This window comes from Schistocerca serialis, chromosome 1 (genome assembly GCF_023864345.2).
Source record: "Schistocerca serialis cubense isolate TAMUIC-IGC-003099 chromosome 1, iqSchSeri2.2, whole genome shotgun sequence".
In the NCBI taxonomy this organism is placed as follows: domain Eukaryota; kingdom Metazoa; phylum Arthropoda; class Insecta; order Orthoptera; family Acrididae; genus Schistocerca; species Schistocerca serialis.
Window position 1 is genome coordinate 1,197,391,375 of NC_064638.1, and position 22,780 is coordinate 1,197,414,154.

General features: G+C 38.2%; 1 protein-coding gene across 2 annotated transcripts in view; it reads right to left on the bottom strand.

Moving 5' to 3' along the window:
* The window catches only part of LOC126418905 (uncharacterized), an 82,956-nt gene that overhangs the window by 23,727 nt on the left and 36,449 nt on the right, over nucleotides 1–22,780 (bottom strand). Inside the window, exons 1-3 of one of the 2 annotated variants that reach the window (XM_050085935.1) lie at nucleotides 19,025–19,343; nucleotides 17,965–18,151; nucleotides 4,671–4,753 (exon numbers count right to left, since the gene is read on the bottom strand). In XM_050085935.1, coding sequence (XP_049941892.1) covers nucleotides 4,671–4,753; nucleotides 17,965–18,151; nucleotides 19,025–19,072 — 318 coding nt within the window. In that variant the 5' untranslated portion in view covers nucleotides 19,073–19,343. Of the gene's footprint in view, nucleotides 1–4,670; nucleotides 4,754–17,964; nucleotides 18,152–19,024; nucleotides 19,344–22,780 lie in introns of those variants that run through there. The other variant, XM_050085927.1, reaches the window with a different exon arrangement.

Below are 22,780 nucleotides of genomic sequence, written 5' to 3' on the forward strand. Positions count from 1 at the left end.
ATTAGCCTCATCACAGAATATCTCACTAAAACAAATTGGTGCTAAATAAGGACAAGACAATTCTGATGGAGTTTCTACTAAATTATAAATCAAGACATGTGGGTACAGAACCAGAGCTATCAGTTGAAACAATTGATAAACAAATTCCTGGGTATTATAGTAGATGAAAATCTTACATGGAAGGAGCACATCAGCTACATGTGTAAAAAAAATCTCCTGCAACACCTACCTGCTGAAACACCTTTCTAGCATAATAGTGCAACCTGTTTTAAGACAAATCTATTTTGGACTTCTACACTCCCACCTGCAATATGGTATCGAGATTTGAGGTGGGGCACCAATGGTATATATGGATGGGGCTTTTAGAGCACAGAAAAGAGCAATTAGGATAATATCCAATATTAGTAAGTGGCAGTCCTGTAGAGAATATTTCATTAAGTATAACACACTAACAGCATATTCATTGTATGTTCTCAGAACTATACCATTTGTAAAACAAAATATGGAGCATAGTGTAATCGATAGTGAAATCCATAATTATAATACAAGAAAAGGAGAGAATTACCACATAAAACTTAGTAATAAAAGAGCAACAGATCATAGTCCATTTTCTGCTGGAAGACATTTTTATAACAGATTGCCAAATAATATAAAATTGTTAGAAGAAAACATATTTAAGACAAAATTAAAGCAACTGTTAATTGATAAATGTGTGTAGTCCATCAAAGATTTCTAATGTTATTGTGTATATCTATCTTTACTTCAAAACTTTTTTTAATGTTCTTGTGTTTGAAACTGACTATGTCCATGAGTGTTAAGTTAGTATGGACAAATTAACCATTTATTATTATTAAATTGAAAAATCAGATTAGTAAGTCGTCGGCGTCCTTTCCAGGATTAGGCTATTGCCTGTTCTGAACTCACAAACAAAATCATTCCCACCTTTTTCGAGGTCTTCCAATATGTTTTTTCCCCCTAGGCTTTTAGTTCAGGATCTTTTGGGGAATTCTGTAATATGGCATTCTCATGAGGTGTTGTCTCCAATCTTCATGATATTTTTGAATTTTTTCTTTCATGCTGGAAATATTTAATTCTGTTGTAATATCTTCATTTCTAATTATATCCCTTCTTGTGCAGCCCTCTGCACTTCTTAGGAACCTCATCTCTGCTGCTTGAATTTTATTTTATTTATTTACTGTGGTAGCCCAACTTTTGCTTCCACAGGATAACACAGGAACTGCAATTACTGTATGGAATTTCATGATGGTTTCTACATTGTATTTTGTGGCCCATTTTCTGCTAATGGTGCCACAGACAGCTTGGAATTTGCGTATTCAAATTCAAAACTTATAGCACAGATTAAATATGAGATTTGACACATATTCTAAAACTGAATTACCCAAAATAATTTTTGATCTGACTGGATATTTTCCTCAGAATGCCACTATTTTTGTTTTGGTGTTAGAAACTTTAAAGTTCCAGTTGTTGCAAATTACGTTCACTGGTATACCGATCTTTGGAGGTCATCTTCATTCTTTTGAATAATAACGATGTCACCAGCAAACAAAAGTACTTTCAGGCATTCCTCATGCATTATCTTAATTCCTTTGCTTACTTTACATTTCCATTTGCAAAGAATGAAGTCAATGTAAAAATTAAAAAGGGTAGGCGATAGTCCACACCCTCATCTAACATAATAACTATTTCTTCTAATTGATTCTTATGTGTGTATATTATAATGCATGTAATTTTGTAAAGACATTTTACTATCTCTATTAGGTGATAAGGATGACCACATTCAGACATAATCTTCCATGGGCTATCATGGTTCACATGATCAAAGCCTTCTCACGGTTGATAAAGGCCATATGGGTTTCTTTATTAAATACTGTGTGTTTCTCTATAATCTTTTCAACTACGAACACATTGTCTGTTCAATTAAGGTAGCTTTTCTGTTCTTCATAGCTTTCAAAGCCTCTTTTAGTTCCTCCATAGTAACTGGATCTATGTTTCATTGTACATACTTTCACCGGTGTTACCTTCAGTATTTCATGTACACCACACGTCTGCATAATGATTTATCCACTATTCATTGTGTATAATGTTCAGTGAGAAAGTGTCTTTCTTCCCTGTTGAGGGCTTTCATGACCTTGTATACACAATGTCTACCGTGTATGTCATGTTCTAAGACACTTACAAATGAGTCCCATGACTCTTTCTATGCTTTGTGCACTATTATTTTTTTCAGCATTTTATCAGTCACAATGGCAAAGTACACACACAAGTTGTGATTCTTGAGTTTCTCCCGGCATATTTGATAATCAAAATATCCACGGGTGTACTGCCGGTCTACAGTGTCCAACGGGCACAATACTTCGGCGATCATACATGTCGCCACACAAATGTAGCAAAATACGAAAGTGTAATTACTTTCAACATTTGTATCACATGATAGGTTAAGAATGGAAAATCTACCATTCTAGCATTTGTAGATTTAGTGAATGCTTTTGACTATGTTGACTGAACATCTTTCGAAATATTGATTGTAACAGGGCTAAAATACAGGGAGCAAAAGGTTATCTGTAACAGACATAAGACTGCAGTTATAGGAGTTGAAGGACATGAAAGAGAAGCAGTAGTTGAGAAGCGAGTGAGACAGGATTGCACATCAATACTGTTCAGTATGTTGATCGAGAATGCTGTAAAATTGATCAAGAAATAATTTGGAAAGGTAATTACATAGTTAGTGAGAAGAAATAAAAACTTTGAGGTTTGTTGATGACACTGCAGTTTTGTTAGATATGGCAGAGGAATAGGAAGAACAATACAATGTGATGGTTAGTGTCTTGAAAGAGGTTATGAGATGAAAGTCAAAAGTAAAACAGTGCCATAGAATCAAATCAGGACACACTGATCGAAGTAGATTAGGGAATAAGACATTAGCAGTATTAAATGCTTTTGCTATTTGGGAAACAAATTAACTCGCAATGGCAAAATAAAAATAAAAATTAAAAAAAAATACAAAACATATAAATTTTATGGAGTCTCTTCTTAAGGTATTTATCTGGAGTATAGCTTCTCTCTGTTAACCCATTTCAGGATTAAGAGGAGCTATAATTTCATATAAAGCCAGTCTTCTCACAAAGAAATCAATGATAGTCTACAGGACAGCTATGAAAAACTCACATCTGCTTAAAGGCTTGTTAACCTAAAATGATACGCAAATGAAATTACACAATTTCAGAGAATTTACTGGTCTCATACAGATATGATTTTTGCATATATAGACTGAAGCAGCGACTGAAAATTTGTACCAAGGCTGGGAATCCAAACAGGATCTGCTGCTTACTAGACAGGCGCACTATACACTAAGCCACCCTGGCACAGTGGTTCGCACAATTCACGGCCATGGCACAAATTTTCACTCACCCCTTCATTCCATATACATAAAAATGAAATGATATAATGACAACAGATTTACTTTTATGTTCCTACTGCCTTCTTAGTACATAAAAACTTCCTGCTCCTTTTAACCACCTTTTCAATGTTCATAATACTGTCACATTAGGGTTGAGAAATGAGACACAGTATAAGTGTATTCTGTTCCACTGAACCACAAGCATAAAGCAAAGTGAAAGTTTCAAATGTTTTTCTTATACTTGCTCTCACAGTTGTCAAATATTGATTAAAGGAAGTCAACATTCCACTGACGCTATTTTAGCTGCTCAGCTTGATAGTTCAGATGGTTAATCATCATGGCTTAGTACAGCAAAGAACCAGTAGATAACTCAGTGATAGATGTATTTTTAGAATTAAACACTTCAGTATTATGAATTTACTTGGCTAGGGTTGACACATTTACTGATTTTGCTTTGTTTATTGAAAACTTTACAACACAGCTTTGCTTCTTTTGATAGGTTTTATTTATATTCTTTGCTAGGAGAAATAGGTTTATTAAGTTTGCTTTGTGATTTGGGTGCCAACACGAAACATTTAGATTTCATTTTGTTTACAAATAAAAACGCCTACAAAATAATCAAGTCTTCCTGTATAATAGACAGAGGACTATGCAATCTCAAGAATACAATGAAGTTCATGAGGAGAAACTTACTGCAGCTCAAGAACATCAACTTTTAACCCAATCTTCTAAAAATCCTTCCGAAAGGGAGATGCAACATAACTCTGAATAAGAGCATTATGCATTGTCTCGCTCCTCAGAACCCTTCTCTCACAGAGGCTTGAAGTAACTTCTCTTCAACATAACATTGTCAAAGTGGAAATTCTGATGGGAAATGGCACAAGTGAGTGAGTTTTTACACCTCAAATCCCGCTTACTCCCAACACTTTACCATTTCTCTTTAAATGTGTACACTTCCCGGTGAGCTTATGTTATGCTACGACTACAAACAAAGTACAAGGCCAGATATTTAATGTTGCGGGTGTGGACATTAATGCCAGTTGCTTTTCATGTGGCCAACTCTATGGAGCGCTCTCCCATATTAATGAAGCAAACAAGATTTTCATTCAGTCCCTACTCATACTACTTCAAACTTCGTTTACAAGAAGGCTTCGTAAGTCAAAACAAGTAAAAAGTCTTGGGCACAGCTAGTAGTAGATAAAGCCTTATCAACAATACTAAATACAAGTTTACAACGCTACATAAAACAAACCTTTGGTTTACTGTCATCCTCTGGCGAAGAAGGACTGCTCTGAATCAGTCCTCCATTACTGAAAACGAGTTGAAACTGTAGCTCTAAAACAAAAAATGAAGGAAATCAGATAAAAGATTAAACAAGACAAAAACTTAAGTACTTTTTTCATTAACAAAATTGAATGTAAGAGTTATATGGTGAGGGGGTGGGGGAGGATGGAGGGAGGGAGAGGATGGGTGGAGGGAGAGGGCCAGGGGGAGGGAGAGGGGCAATCACCTACTACTACTACTACTACTTATTGCACTGATTTTATTATTTAAATATTTATTTTCTCAATAAATGTAAATGCATATGAAATGGGGAACAATGTTTCCTGTTGGGTCATAATGTTTTTCCATGCAAGAATGGGCTTAGCATACTCATGAACAACTGAATTACACACACACAAACACACACACACACACACACACACACACACACACACGCAGGAACATTCCTAGCAGAATCCCCCCCCCCCCCCCCCATCTTAATGATGTGGACCTGGAGAACCTTTAAGTATAAACTAGGAGAAGTGGCTGCCAGTGTGTGTGTGTGTGTGTGTGTGTGTGTGTGTGTGTGTGTGTGTATGATGTGGACAGCCTAAAATAAACTATAAAATTAGCAGAAAAGCTATTACCTTTTAAAAAGCTGCAGCTGTGCCCTTTCATTCTATACAACAAATATTTCTCCAGTTTTTATACCAATTCACTAACAATTGGCAACAAATATCACTGGATCTTATGTTACAAAAGCAAAGCTTTGGTCTTGCAGCTTGAGGCTGTTGCCAGTGAGCATCATTGTGGGTGGCTGGATTGGGGATGCGGGGTATATCCAGCATGTCAGTTGTGTCCCCTGATTGCTCTTTTTCTATTGTGACCACCCCGGGTACTCCCCACACTGACCATGACCCCTTAACCATGTATGCGGGGGAGGTTGTTTCAAGCTGTGGCAGGCACTCAAAAGACTTTCCAGGAGGTCGATGAAAGAGGCCCCTCATTCACCTGATGAAATGGTTTACCTGTGGCTGACAAATTCTGAGCCAGATGCAGTCACTCACCCTATTCCACAGGAAGCCTCTCAGCCTGCAAGATCTGGGCAGTCACAGAAGGGGGTGGGTTTACTAGCTTGGGATCTCCAATTGTGACTTCACCTCTTGTTTTGCTATCTGCCTCCTTTAAATTCATTTTTTCACTTTTAACTAATTAACATTAACATAAGTGAGTATAATCTGCATTTTCATAAAAGAGAAAGGCTGACCCTCAGTTTTAAAGAATATAACACCAGATTTAATTTTGTGCTTAGTTTTATGTGTGTAATTGATTTTCCAATTTGACTAATGGTTCAAATGGCTCTAAGCACTATGGGACTTAACATCTGAGGAGGTCAACAGTCCCCTAGACTTAGAACTACTTAAACCTAACCAAGCTAAGGGCATCACACACATCCACGCCCAAGGCAGGATTCGAACTTGCGACCGTAGCAGCAGCGCGGTTCCGGACTGAAGTGCCTAGAACTGCTTGACCACAGTGACCGGCCAATTTATTTTGACTATTCCTAGTTAATACTTTTGTTATAGGGTGAAATCAGTAATTGTTTCATAATTTAAATTCTATTGTTGACTTATAAACAAACATAAATTCCATAATAATTGTAAACATTTAGAAGATGAAATGCTAGTAATCTTAAAGTGTGAAACAAATACTAACAAAGAGATAGAGGGGCTGGCCAGTACTTACCTCAGCTCAGTACAGCCGATAGATACACATAAAACAGAACTGAAAATTTACATTCCTAGCTTTCGGAACTTTGTTCCTTCATCAGGGAGGAGAGAGGGGAAAAAAAAGGGAAGAAGGGAAAGTGGATTCAGTTACTCACAACCCAGGTTATGAAGCAACAGGGAAAGGTAAACAGGGAGGGTGGCAAGGATGGAGGCATGGTTGTCAGAGGGAAGCCAAAGATATTCTACTGTAAGTACTGTGCCAGCTTCAACCAAAGAGGATGCATACAGAAGTAAAGAGGTATATAGTATAAAGATAAACACAACTACGTAGGATGAAAAGATGCGTGAATGGCTAAAGAGGAAAGGGAAAGAGGAGAAGACTGAAGAGTGAATGGGAGTGAGGTTGTTTAACGTAGGTTCAGTCCAGGGGGATGGCGGGATGAAAGGATGTGTTGGAGTGCAAGTTCCCATCTCCGCAGTTCAGAGGGACTGGTGTTGGGTGGGAGAAGCCAAATGGCACATACGGTGTAGCAGGTTCCTAGGTCCCTAGAATTATGCTGGAGGGCATGCTCCGCTACTGGGTATTGGGCATCTCCTAGGCGGACAGTTCGTCTGTGTCCGTTCATGCGCTCAGCCAGTTTGGTTGTTGTCATGCCGATGTAAAAGGCTGTGCAGTGCAGGCATGTCAGTTGATAAATGACATGTGTAGTTTCACACGTAGCCCTGCCTTGAATTGTGTATGTTTTACCAGTAGCGGGGCTGGAGTAGGTGGTTGTGGGCGGATGCATGGGGCAGGTTTTGCAGCGGGGTCGGTTACAGGGGTAGGAACCGCTGGGTAGAGAAGGTAGTCTGGGAATATTGTAGGGTTTAACAAGGATGTTACGGAGGTTAGGGGGGCGACGAAAGGCAACTCTGGGTGGTGTGGGGAGAATTTTGTCAAGGGATGATCTCATTTCAGGGGTTGACTTGAGAAAGTCATATCCCTGGCGGAGTAATTTGTTGATGTTTTCGAGGCCAGGATAATATTGGGTGACAAGGGGGATACTTCTGTGTGGTCTGGGGGTAGGAACATTGTTGTTGGATGGGGAGGAATGTACTGCTCGGGAAATCTGTTTGTGGACAAGGTCTGCAGGATAGTTGCGGGAGAGGAAAGCACTGGTCAGGTTATTGGTGTAGTTGTTGAGGGATTCGTCACTGGAGCAGATACGTTTGCCACGAATACCTAGGCTGTAGGGAAGGGAGCGTTTGATGTGGAAAGGATGGCAGCTATCAAAGTGAAGGTACTGTTGTTTGTTTGTGGGTTTGATATGGACATAGGTGTGGATGCGAGCTTCCTCTCCCGCAACTATCCTGCAGACCTTGTCCACAAACAGATTTCCCGAGCAGTACATTCCTCCCCATCCAACAACAATGTTCCTACTCCCAGACCACACAGAAGTATCCCCCTTGTCACCCAATATTATCCTGGCCTCGAAAACATCAACAAATTACTCCGCCAGGGATATGACTTTCTCAAGTCAACCCCTGAAATGAGATCATCCCTTGACAAAATTCTCCCCACACCACCCAGAGTTGCCTTTCGTCGCCCCCCTAACCTCCGTAACATCCTTGTTAAACCCTACAATATTCCCAGACTACCTTCTCTACCCAGCGGTTCCTACCCCTGTAACCGACCCCGCTGCAAAACCTGCCCCATGCATCCGCCCACAACCACCTACTCCAGCCCCGCTACTGGTAAAACATACACAATTCAAGGCAGGGCTACGTGTGAAACTACACATGTCATTTATCAACTGACATGCCTGCACTGCACAGCCTTTTACATCGGCATGACAACAACCAAACTGGCTGAGCGCATGAACGGACACAGACGAACTGTCCGCCTAGGAGATGCCCAATACCCAGTAGCGGAGCATGCCCTCCAGCATAATTCTAGGGACCTAGGAACCTGCTACACCGTATGTGCCATTTGGCTTCTCCCACCCAACACCAGTCCCTCTGAACTGCGGAGATGGGAACTTGCACTCCAACACATCCTTTCATCCCGCCATCCCCCTGGACTGAACCTACGTTAAACAACCTCACTCCCATTCACTCTTCAGTCTTCTCCTCTTTCCCTTTCCTCTTTAGCCATTCACGCATCTTTTCATCCTACGTAGTTGTGTTTATCTTTATACTATATACCTCTTTACTTCTGTATGCATCCTCTTTGGTTGAAGCTGGCACAGTACTTACAGTAGAATATCTTTGGCTTCCCTCTGACAACCATGCCTCCATCCTTGCCACCCTCCCTGTTTACCTTTCCCTGTTGCTTCATAACCTGGGTTGTGAGTAACTGAATCCACTTTCCCTTCTTCCCTTTTTTTCCCCTCTCTCCTCCCTGATGAAGGAACAAAGTTCCGAAAGCTAGGAATATAAATTTTCAGTTCTGTTTTATGTGTATCTATCGGCTGTACTGAGCTGAGGTAAGTACTGGCCAGCCCCTCTATCTCTTTGTTAGTATTTGTTTCACATCTTATATGAGATTTTCCATTAATCATTTAGTAATCTTAAAGTATCTATTTGGTTCTATTCAAAAACATGTTAGCAAAGCCAGCCCTTAATTCCAAAGTAATTAACAGGTCTGTCCAAAGTATTGTTTGTGTACTTATATTTGTTAATTTCATGATTTAAACGAATGATTCGGCCTAACTCTTGTAGTAGAAGAAACTGTTAAAAAGAACCAATTTTTCATTGTAGTCAGTTAATTGAATGAAGTAAGTTTTAATTGTAATATCTGTAAATTAAACTTCCAACAATGTGTAGTTTCAGCACCTATTATTGTGAGGATATATAAGGGCCCCGATTTTTGATCCCGACACAGTGAGTCCACGACCGAGTTTCAGACGAGAAACCTGTGTTGGTTACAACAACAATGCTTCAACTTAACTGTGAAATAAGTGTTCCACAATTATGCCATGTGTTAAAACAATGACAGTGTCTGCTCCATATGTACCTTTCTATTCTTCAAGAACTGTGAACTTCGTGGTTAGGTTTTTACTGCTTGTAGATGTTCAATAGTAAACTATTACAGCAGTATGTGGAGGTTTGCCTACAAACTAATAATGAGGCTTATGGAAAGTTGAAACAACAGTGCACTGGCCATATATAAATGTGTGTATGGGGGTTGTGAAAAGGGAAAGTAAACAACTACGAAATGCAAATGTGCACCTGTCGGCTACATCATTTACAGTAGACAATGCTGCACTTCCAACCCCAGGAATATGGGTGCCAAGGAAGGGAAGGAATCCAGTGTGTATTCTGTGAGCGTGCTGGGAGGCGTCATTCCAGATGCCATGAAGAGCATAGGGTGCAACCAATTAGGTGATAGCTCACCTATCTCGGTACTAACGATGTGTGTCGCATTGGATCAGAAAAGGTTATCTCTGGTTTCTGGCATCTAGCTGAAGTGGTAAATCAAATGATACTACATTTCCAGAGATAGTTGTTACTCACCATATAGCGGAGAAGCTAGGTCTCAGGTAGGCACAACAAAAAGACTGTCACACAATAAGCTTTCATCTCTCTCTCTCTCTCTCTCTCTCTCTCTCTCTCTCTCACACACACACACACGCACACACGCACACACGCACACACGCACACACACACACACACACACACACACACACACTCACAGAGAGACACAGACAGCGAGAGAGAGAGACACAGACAGCGAGAGAGAGAGACACAGACAGCGAGAGAGAGAGACACAGACAGCGAGAGAGAGAGACACAGACAGCGAGAGAGAGAGAGAGAGAGAGAGAGAGAGAGAGAGAGAGAGAGAGAGAGAGAGACAGCGAGAGAGAGAGAGAGAGAGAGAGAGCGAGAGAGAGAGAGAGAGAGACAGCGAGAGAGAGACAGCGAGAGAGAGAGACACAGCGAGAGAGAGAGAGAGAGAGAGAGAGGAGAGAGAGAGAGAGAGACAGCGAGAGAGAGAGAGAGAGAGAGAGAGAGAGAGAGAGAGACAGCGAGAGAGAGAGAGAGAGAGAGACAGCGAGAGAGAGAGAGAGAGAGAGAGAGAGAGACAGCAAGAGAGAGAGACACAGACAGCGAGAGAGAGAGAGAGAGAGAGACAGACAGCGAGAGAGCGAGAGAGAGAGAGAGAGAGAGAGAGAGAGAGAGAGCCTATTTTTGACAAAGCTTATTTTGTGATAGTCTTTATGTTGTGCCTATCTGCGACTCAGCTTCTCCACTATATGGTGAGTAGCAACTATCGTTTCTATAGTACTGTAACATCCTGAATTTTCCACTGTTATATTTCCAGAGACCTTTTCATGTCTCAATCATCTACGATTTATGAATGAAAATTTGTACCAAGGCTGGGATTAGAACCTGGGTCTCTTACTGGCAGATGTGCTAACCACTACACCACCCTGGCACAGTAGCTTTGCAGAACTGCACGAACTACCCTAGTGTCCCTGCTCAATCCAAATTCCCCTTGACACTTCAGCCCTTTGGTATTTTTCCTAAACTCTAACAGCATTGCAGGGCTCTCCAAATGTACTAGAATAGCACCTCAGGATCAAACAAATTGGGGGAACTTGTCTGAAACCCAGGCATAGGTGCTCTAATCAAATGAAATTATTTTTAGAGAGACCTTTTCAAGTCTCATATAACTATCATCTATATATGTAGACTGAAGCAATGAATTACGTGGTAAAGACTGCCAGACTTGCTTGTGGGATGAACACACAGCTCACCATCTACATCACTGTCGACAAGACCGACCGTGGAGTTATGGTACTTAACTGAGCGCTGGATCTGAATCAGAGGCTTAGACGGTTCTGCGACTGTGTAGATTGCAGAAAACTCAACTTGTGCCATGGGGTGGTCGTGGTTTGAGTTCTAATTAATAGGTCAGGTATCCACTACATGGGTAGCAGGGGCTGTGGGGAACAACCAATACTGGAGCTGTAAATTGTCATAGCTGTGTTGGGAAAGAACCAGAGTTCCAGTGCTAAGCACTGAAGCTTATATCATTATAGGTACTGAAAGAAAGCTAAAGTCGGGAATAGCTTCAGTCAAAATTTGTCCAAAGGACCTAACAGTGTTAAGAAAAGATAGATTAAATACAGTTGTTGGTGGTATTTTTGTTGCTGTTAGAAGAAGTTTATCTTGTCCAATTACCTTCCATTAGGAATGTGCATGCACTCAACGGTTATATGATTTAAATGATAGAGCACAGCAGCCAGCCATCCTTTTCTTTCAGGTTTGATTAGACAAATCTAGATTTCGGCTAGTGCCTCGCCATTATCAATGCACTATTTCATAGTATCAATGCATGTCCTAGTACGTGAGTCCCCTGTTGTTCGTCAACGCTGCCTATGTAGTGAATACTTGACCTCTTAATGAGAACCCAGAACACCATCACCCCTTGTCACAATCGAGCATTCTGCAACCTACACAGTCGCAGAACTGTATGAGCCTCTGATTAGAACTGTGGCAGAAGCCCGAACAACAGGGAACTGAAGCAATAGAACATGCATTGACACCATGAAATAGTGCACTGATAATGACTAGACATTAGTCGAAATCTACATTTGCCTAATAAAACCTGAAAGAAAAGGATGACTGATTGCTGTGCTCTATCATTTGAAAGTTTCTCCTGAAGTAGATAGTTACTCTCAGTGTGTGTAGAGGTTGCACTTGACAACCAGAATAAATTAAAAATTGCTTCCTTTTACCCCCCCCCCCCCCCCCCCCAAAAAAAGGATGATTCAGTTGCTGAACAGTTCACAAATAGGTTCCCCACTCATACAATTATAGTTGGTGGTGACTTCAAGCTACCCTCAATATGTTGGCAAAAACACACATTCAAAGCCTATGGTAGATATAAAACATCCTCCAGAAATTTTGCTAAATGCTGTCTCCAAAAATCATTTTATATTTCTATTCCTTCGTCACATCAGTTTAATAATCATGTCTACTTCTTTATTTGCCCTCATTTTTCTTTGTATCATTCTTTTACTGCTTGGAATCTCTGTTCATGTGATTTTAATTAGTTTTATGCATTATTTTAGATTTGATTTATTCTTTCACTTTAATCTTCATCTGCATTATTTTATCTGTAGTGCAGGAGGAATTAAGGATATTTTTAAATGTTTGTATGATGATTACCATCCAAAAAATGCACGTCTTTTAACAAAAAAATATACTTTTGACACCATTCCACAATCAATATAAACAGATTATTTTGTTTATGGTTTTTTAACCAATAGATTGGCATTTTTAAATATTATAATAGACGAATACAATTAAATTCACATTCACAAAAATTCTGAGTGGAAGAAGAATGACAGGAAAACTGAGGGCAAATGATGATGCGATAAAGGAACATAAATATAAATTACATTTAAACCACTTAACTGAATAAAACTAATGATCCAAGTAATTTCATTAATGGTTTAAAAATAAAAAAATTTAAATTGCCTGACAAGGTTGGAACCCAAAACATTCTACACGTGGAAGCACTAATTGGTACATTACACCATACAATCAGTGTACACATTATTACATTTGTAAGGCTACTGAACCTTATGCAAAATTCTGATCTTTTTAGCTTTGACTACTTGCAAATGATGGTCCATCAGGGTGAATGGCTGCAGAGTGTTTTGTTTTAGGACACAAAAACAAGTAGGGTCATATGTGCCCATGTCAGAACGTAGAACATGAAGATGAAAAAGGAGTTAACAACGACTACACATTAAGCCCAATGGATGGAAGGAAAGACAGTTAAAAGCAGGGACTTTGAGAAAGGTTCATAAAATACGCCATAGAGAGAATGGAGGTCCTGAATTAAAGATTAAATTTCCTTTGCCATATTGATATGATGGATAAAAAGTAAAATGCAGCTGAGAAACTGCACGTTGTTTGCTAAAATGGCCAGTAACAGACGTCAAACATTAATGAGAATATTAGTAGTTAAAAAAAAAAAAAAAAAACTGCATTCCAAGCCACTGGGAGAGGCTTAATTGCCTGAAGCTTGCTCCCATCAAGAGAGGACCAGTGGTTATGCCAAAGTAACCACCTGTTGACAGACTGCCACCCAGAGATCATCAGAGGGAATGGAAGAACAAGCGTGCAGAGGTAATGTTCCTTTACAAAGGAAAATCCAGGAGAATTGCCCCAATGTAATCCTCTTTTCACCGAAAAGATGAGTGAAATCAATATTAGTGTCAGTGGTGTTGAAAAAAGCAACCCTCCAGGACATGATGGAATCTCTGTCAGATTCTATACTGAATTTGCAGTGGAGTTAGCCTTTCCTTTAACTACAATCTATCAGATACCTCAAACAAAAAAATGCGTCCATTTCTTGGAAAAAAGCACATGTCACACTCTTTTACAATAACGGTAGTAGAAGTGGCCCATATAACTACCATCCAATATCCTTGACAATGATTTGTTGTAGAATCTTAGAACATATTCTGAGCCCAAATATAATGAGGTGTCTTGAACAGAATGATCTCTTCAATGCCAACCAGAATGGATTCTGAAAACATCAATCATGTGAAACTCAACTCGCACTTTACTCGCATGATATTCTGAAAGCTTTGTATCAAGGCAGCCAGGTAGACGTAATATTTCTTGATTTTCAAAAGGCATTTGACTCTGTACCAACCTATGCTTATTGTGCAAAGTGATATTTGTGACTGTACTCAGGACTTTTTGATAGGAAGGATGCAATATGTTATCTTTGACAGAGTGTCATCATCACATGTAGAAGTGACTTCAAGTGTGCCCCAGGAAGGTGTATTGAGTCCCTCATTGTTCACATTGTATATTAATGCCCTTGGAGAAAATATTAATAACTTCAGACATTTTGCAGATGATGCAGGGATCTACAAAGAAATACAATCTGAATGAAACTGTACAAATAATCAGTCATATCTTGATAAGATTTCAAAGTGGTGCAAAAACTGGCAACTTGCTTTAAATGTTCAGAAACGTAACTTTCTGCACTTCACAAAAAAAAAAAAAGGAGAGAGAGACTATAATATCAATGAGTCACTGTTGGAATCGGCCAACTCATACAAATACCTATTTGAAACCCTTTGCAGGAATATGAAATGAAATGATCATATACACTCAGTCATGATTAAAGTAAGTGGTAGACTTCGGTTTATTGGTAGAATACTGGGGAAGTGCAATCAGTCTACAAATGAGATTGCTTACAAATCACTTGTGCGACCCGCACCAAATATGATTAATAGGGGATATTGAACATATACAGAGAAGGGCAACACAAATGGTTACATGATTGATTGATCCGTGGGAGAGAGTCATGGAGATACTGAACTGGAAGATCCTTGATAATAGATGTAAACTATGTGAACAAAGTCAATTACCGAAGTTTTAAATGATAGGAATATCATTCAATGCCCTACATATTGCTCACATAGGGATAATAGGGTAAGATTAGAGTAATTATTGCAGACTCAGAGGCAGTCAAATGATTATTCTTCCTTTGCTCCACATGTGAATGGAATGGGCAGAAACCATAATAACTGGTGCAGTGGTATGTACCCTCTGCCATGCACTTCATGGTGGTTTGCAGATGCTAGATGTAGGTGTAGATGTAGATTTAGAACTTTCCTCATTTCAGGACATGACGAGAAGCATTTGAAATCCTGATGGAGAATGTGGAGCAACTGAATAACCAATTAAGAAAATTTAGTTTTTGCGAAACACAGCTAGTAATGATTGCTATTGACAAGGGATTGCAAATTAATTCACTATTTCTAGGTTTCCTCACAAGAGACATCTAATAAAATTCCATGTCTCTTTGAGTATCGCTTCTGTTGTGTGGCTGCATTAGTGACTTCCTCTCAGAAAGGAGGAACTAATCAACGGAAAATCGAGTAAAATGGAAGTGATATCCTGGGTTCCCCAAGAAAATGTAACAGGTTCCCTGCTGTTGCTAATCTACATAAACAATTTATGAGACAATCTTAGCCTGTTTGTGGTTTTTGATGTCGCTTACCATCTAGTAAAGTCATCAGAAGATCAAAAACAATTGTAAAATGACAAATACATGATATCTAACAATAGAAAATCCAGGATGGAATGTAACAATATTATGAAAAGGCTATTTGCTACTCACCATATAGCAGAGATGCTGAGTCGGAGATAGACACAACAAAAAGACTGTCACAAAGTGAGCATTCTGCCAACAAGGCCTTTGTTGAAAACACACACACACACACACACACACACACACACACACACACACACACACACACACACACACACACACACACAAACAAACTTAACTCAAATGGATGTGGTTTTGTGTGTGTGTGTGTGTGTGTGTGTGTGTGTGTGTGTGTGTGTTTGGGTTTTTTCAACAAAGGCCTTCTTGGCCCAGAGCTCATTTTGTGGCAGTCTTCTTGTTCTGCCTATCCAATGGTGTGAAATGTGGCAATTCTATCTCAATAAGGACAAGTGTGAGGTCATCCACATCAGTAAAAAAATAAATCTGTCGAATTTCGGTTACACAATAAATCACACACATATAAAGGCTGTGAATTCAACAAAGTACCTCAGAATTACAATTACGAACAACTTAAATTGGAACGATCACATAGATAACATTGTGGGGAAGGCAAACCTAAGACTATGTTTTATTGGCAGAACACGTAGAGGATGCAACAGGTTTACCAAAGAGACTGCCTACACTACAGTGGTTCATCCACTGCTGGAGTAGAATATTGCTGTGCTGTATGGGAGCCTTATCAGATAGGATTGACAGAGGACATTGACAAAGTTCAAAGACGGGCAGCTAGTTTTGCCTTATTGTGAAATTGGGGAAAAGAGTGTCATAGATACAAGCTAGTGGAGATGGCAATCATTAAAACAAAAGTATATTTCACTAAATTTCAATCACCAACATCCTCCTCTGAATGTTAAAATATTTTACTGTCACCAAAAATGATCATCATTGTACGATAAGAGAAATCAGAGCACATACAGAAAGATTTAAGTGTTTTTCTATTGTGCTGTTCAAGTTTGTTACAACTGCAAACCAAACTGCAACAGCAGCTGACCTTTATGCAGGAATCAAGACAGAACAAGTCTCCATCAAATTTTATAACACATTGATTGGTCTGTTTTATGAAAGCAGTTATATTTATTTACCACTGAATCAGCGTAATTTTCAGTAAACTATTGTAAGTGCATATTGCTTTTTCCTCTTAAGGAGTGTATCTTATGTCATTATAGCCTTTTCCAAGGAACTAATAAACTGATACTACCAAGAAACTAATAAACTGATACTAAAAGAAATTCTACAAAATTCAGATAATATATCAATTTCTCAAAGCAATTAAATCTGAGTTACAAATCCAAAGTAATACATGAAATATGGAAAACCTTAATTATGTAATACCAAATTTACAGAATGCACCACTCCACCACACCTCGTAAGGTGGCTTATGGAATATAGTTGTAGATGTACATGTCAAGAATTTGCAGTTTCTGAAATATGGCCGACAAAGAACAAAAAAATTGTTCAAATGTGTGTGAAGTCTTATGGGATTTAACTGCTAAGGTCATCAGTCCCTAAGCTTACACACTACTTAACCTAAATTATCCTAAGCACACACACACACACACACACATACACACACACACACACACACACACACACACACACACACACAAGGGAGGACTCAAACCTCCGTCAGGACCGCCTTAGACCGCTCAGCTAATCCCGCGCAGCGACAAAGAACAGTCCATATTTCCTGTGATATTATTACTACTGCTTTAGAAAAACCATTCCACTTGTTGTTAGGATATACTGTACAGCCATCAACAACAAAATCTGTATGAAACTAAAATTTAAATATCTATATTTATTACATCTATCACCAGTCTTTAAATTTTGTTTCAGTAACTTATGTGCTGTGCATTTTGAGTTTGGGGGAAATGGTCAACTGTTCCTTAATGCCTTATATTCATCAAAAGTTCACAATACCTGAACTAGGTTATTATTCATGGTGTTGACTGAAATTTTGTAATTTTCATTACCATTTGATGCTACCCATACATTGAGTGCTTGTATATATTTTATTTCACCTAACTTTCACAGCTGCAACCCCACTGGTAAGCCAGCAGAAATCATGGTGACCTCACCAGAAATATTAAGTAATTTGTTCAGTGTCTTCGTGTACATGGAGACATAACATACATACAAGTTCATAGTATATCCAACATTAGCAGTGCCAAACACTGATATATCAAATATTTAGATAACAACATTATTATAACAGATACTAATAAATATAGATTTTCATTTCACAAATTTAATATATGAAGAAACTTTAGATCTTCAAGACTGAAAGGTATACACTTAATGGATAAAAAGGTAACAACAAGTTTGTCCATGAAATAATAATAATAAAAACTATACTGTCACAGTAGGTGAACCCACTGTAGGTTCATTAAAAATTGTGTAGAAAGTCAAGTTAACAGCATGAAAATATTACAACATGAAATCAAGCAATGTTAATGACTTGCCTCTGTTTCTTTGTTTCAGCTGTTCTATTTCATGGTGCAGGCTTGCCAACATGGCTTGGTGCTGTTCTTGCAGAAAACGAATGTTCTGTTCCAAATATGTGATGCGCAATAGAGGGTCACTGGTTGGTGTTACAGGTAAACCTTCTCCTCTCCCTGCAGAGGTTGGTTCTGCCGTTTTCTTGTTCATCTGGTTAAATACAATGACAAAATTAAAAATGTTGATTGAAAAATAGGAAATGAATTTATAGACTTATTTTTATAATAAAATTATACTACACACAATGGCAATCACCACCCAGTTTGGTTCAAGCACCCTTTAATTATAGCTGATAATGTTTTCTGACACAATATTTTGCTTTTAGTAATGACTCCCAGAAAATAAATCCTTGCTCTGATAAAGCCTATACATATGGCATTCAGCAGAGGAAGAGAGGAGTACATGAACATAATTGTAGGATGACAGCTAGAGCAACCAGCATCCACCATGTTGTTAGGTGATTTAGACTGGAATAGGTTTATTACAAATGTCTACTGTAAATTAACCTCTCACTTATGTACATAATCAAGCAACTACTACAAAACCCAGACCATTTCAAGTACCGTGAACCTTTTAGTCATCAAACTTATAAATCAAATGGCTTACTAATTGGGAGAATTCTAACAGCTAAGAGGCAAAGAAATTTTGACTTAAAATGAAAATGCAGTTAGGATCATTTGTCTTACTTATGCACATTTTTCACACATTAGGATATACTTATTTTATTCTCAAAAAGTACATTAACTGATTGACAGTTCTTATCAAATAGCCTAGTAATGTTTGATTTAAAAACTAGTACCTCTTTACTCATTACTACAAACGTTAATGACTTGAAAAAAATCGTTTTATATTGTCAGTAAAGGAATGTGTGTTTACACTGCATTAAAATTCTAAGAATGTCTCAATCTTTTCATAAGTTTATATACAAAACTCAAAATGTGTGATTAATACTGAATATATTTTCCACCAAGCAAATATATAATTATAAAATAAAAAACAAACATAAAAATATCGATCAGTTACCTGAGAGAATGGCACAGTTGGTATCTTCACAAGTATTTTAGAAGCCATTTTGCTGACAAATACAATGAGACAAACAGTACTATTTCAGATTTCACAAATTGAATATATAGTCCACTTTCACTCAAGAGTTATGTTAAGTGATGCAGGACGAGGTATGTTATCTTGAAGTGTACCAAGGATGAGATTCCTGTGATTTTATTAGACTGAAATACATTTTACTCCTCACATTTATAATGAAGAATAATTATTCAAAAACACACACTCAGAAAGTATATGTAGTTTGAATCACAGGAGAAAGCACAGAAAATGGCTGCCATCCTTTGTGCACCAAGCACAGCAAGCTGCTGAGTATTGATTATCTCCCACAGCTCCCTCTACCTAACTCACTCTCTCTCTCTCTCTCTCTCTCTCTCTCTCTCTCTCTCTCTCTGTCTCTGTCTCTGTCTCTGTCTCTGTCTCTGTCTCTCTCGTGCATGTTTTCAAATTCATATGAAAGATATTCTTGAACTTTGTTTTTAGTTTCAGATTTTTTTCAAAAATTTTTACTGTAGTTTATTTACTTTAGTAATGTAGATATAATTTTTTGTGAGTAAGATGACTTACTATGACTTTTTGCAATAAATAGGGTAGTTCATTTTGCTATTTTGTGTAATAAAAACTCAAGATATAATTAATTCTGATGTTAGCTAAAAAAGATTTGTTAAGTAATACTCTTTAATACTATTGGTTACTCTTCAAGAAATTTAGTTACAATTTCTTCAAAATACTGTTCAAATTTATCAGTTGTTGCAAAAATTGTATTAATGACAATGGAATGCACATGATTATTTAGCTCACCAATTACATAATTGAATGAAGGTCAGGTTCTAGTAACAAAATTGCAGTGTCAGTAATTTACTGTATTAAAATCATCAACCAACAAATGAGTTGTAAAACTAAACACAAAATCATAACAGAGAAAGGGATTCAATGAAAGCACGGTGTCCACTTCATATGAAAAAGATTAACAGCAACCAGTAACAAAATATGACAATTATGAGAAAAAGATATACGAGATTGTTAGTTAATAATCTCAAGGAATGTCTGCAACTCCTTGTGTCTGATTGAGGAAGAGGGTTCCTCATTCGTCGGAGTTACAAAAGTGTTTGTTACAAATTTCTTTAACATTAAAGTTAATGAAATATTTATACACTATTGATTCCTTCAACACATTTTAGACAATACTGCAAATTTCTTGATGTTAGTGGAACTTTCTCAGAAAAATTAAACCACTTGCTCAAAGTAACTATGTGATAAACTATCTTCTTGGTATCTGTATGAGTGGAACTTGATAACGCATAGGCTACTGATTATTTATTCAGTATGAGCATGCCAAATTAAATTTATGTCCAGATTTAAGCCTGAAAACATCAATTTTATTCATTAGCCTCCTAACGTTACCAAGTTGCTTTATGTCTACCATTTCTGATGATTTAGTTTTAAAATGATTCATCTGTTTTTGTGACAAAGTTTTAGTCTATTCTGATGGAACTAGGACTCAAAGTTATCTAAAGCACTTAGCAAACTAACTGGGTGGACTGAGGGGTCTGAGTAATAGCGACTGTATGCTGATATTTAACAGAAGGGGGTTTTTTTTTTTTTTTTTGTGATTACACAGTTTTGTCGAAGTATACCGTAGGGCACAAAAGAAAGAAAGTATGCAGAGTAAACAAGCTTCCATATTACAGTGTCAGAGATTGTACGGATTATTCTTGCAGTAACAGTAGAAACTGTTTTGGCCCAAGATCCTCATATAAATCTTCTTAGTGCACAGCCAATGTAAAATATATTTTTAAAGAAGATTTTCTACAATAAGAGTGCTTTCCTTATTTCTTCAGCCCTAAGAATTTAAAATGTTTCACTTAACTGATTATCTGATCATCATGTGATCAAATTCCACTTCTAGGAGATTTCCATATCAAACTATGTTTAGTAGGCTTTGTGCAGTTAAGTGTCATCTTCAGGTACATCACATGCCCTATTTGCTAAATCATTTGCATAACTTTCCATGTTTGTCATCTGTGCTGTCAAAATTCTCTCAGAACTACTGGTATTAACCTCCAAGAAACATTCAGGTAGTTGCCAGTGGGTTAGGGGAGGATTGGGGGGGGGGGGGGGTGAGGAGTGGGAGAACCAATCTAAGATCACTATGAAAACCACTAAATTTGAAATTACAAAAGTTCAACACTTGCAAGGGCAATCAAATACAAATTATACACACACAGCCAACTGAACTAGAGGTGGAGTGCTGTGTCAGAGAGCACTTCTGTTACCAATGGGAATAGAAAAGGCATGTTGAGAGTCATACATATGTTGTTTAATATGTCATCATATCAAATATGTGTAGCATAATAAACAGAGGCACCACAGAATACACTAAGACACAAACATTGATGCACCATGAAGGAATTATCCATTTGGGATAGAAATCAGTACAGGTGATTTACATCTACAGGCAAACAAATGATTACAATTTCAGAAAAAATGGATTATTTCTTCAAGAGAAAGAGCCTTAGAAATTGAGCAAGTTAATAAGCCACAGGTGCAAGCAGTTATTTAGCTTGGCCTTGACTGATGAGAGTTGTTGGCTGTCCTGATGAATACCATGCCAAATTCTGTCCAATTGGTGCATTAGATCATCAAAAAACTGAGCTGGTTGGAGGACCCTGCCCATAATTCTCTGACCATTCTCAATCAAGGAGAGATCCAATGATCCAAATGGTCAAGGTAGGGTTCGGTATGCATGAAGGCAAGCAGTAGAAACTCTTGCTGTATAAGGGTGGACATTATCTTAATGAAATGTAAGCCCAAGATGGCCTGTCATGAAGGGCAACAAAACAGGGCATAGAATATTTTTGACATACTACTGTGCTGTAAGTGTGACACAAATGACAACCAAAAGAGTCCTCCTATGAAATGAAATGAAATGGCACCCCAGATCATCACTCCCGGCTATCGGGCCGTATGGCAGGGAACAATCAGGTTGGTATCCCACTGCTGTTCTCCCGACATGTCTTCAAGCCTGGAATGTCATTGACTGTTGTAGAATTGTCTTCTGTGATGAGTCAGTGAGTGTCATCTGCTATATGGACCGACAAACAAGAGTGATGGTCTGGGGTGACATTTCCTTTTACAGCAGGACCCCTTTGGTTGTCATCTGTGACATACTTACAGAACAGAAGCATATTGATGATATTCTATCCCCTGTTTTGTTGCCCTTCACAGCAAGCCATCCTGTGCTTACTTTTCAGCAAGATAATTCCCATTTGCACGTGGTGAGTGTTTTTACTGCTTCTTTTTGTGCTTGCCTAATCCTACCTTGGCCAGTAAGTTCACCAGACCTATCCCCAACTAAGAATGCTTCATGCATTATGGGCAGGGACACCAATCAGATTGGGATTTTAACAATCTAACACACCAACTGGAAAGAATTTGGCATGATATCCCTCATGACATCCAACAACTCTATCAATCAGTTCAAGCCAAGTAACTGCTTGCATAAGGGCCAGAGGTGGACCAACAGCTTATTGACTTGCTCAACTTTTTGAAGCTCTTTCTATTGAATAAATCATCCAGTTTTTCTTAAATTGTAATCAATTGTCTGTTTGTACATGTACATCACATTTATCGATTTCCATCCCATTTAGATAATTCATTCATGGTGCGTCCTTTTTGTGCCTTAGAGCGCATTTTTGTTAAAGCTTTGTTCCAATCACA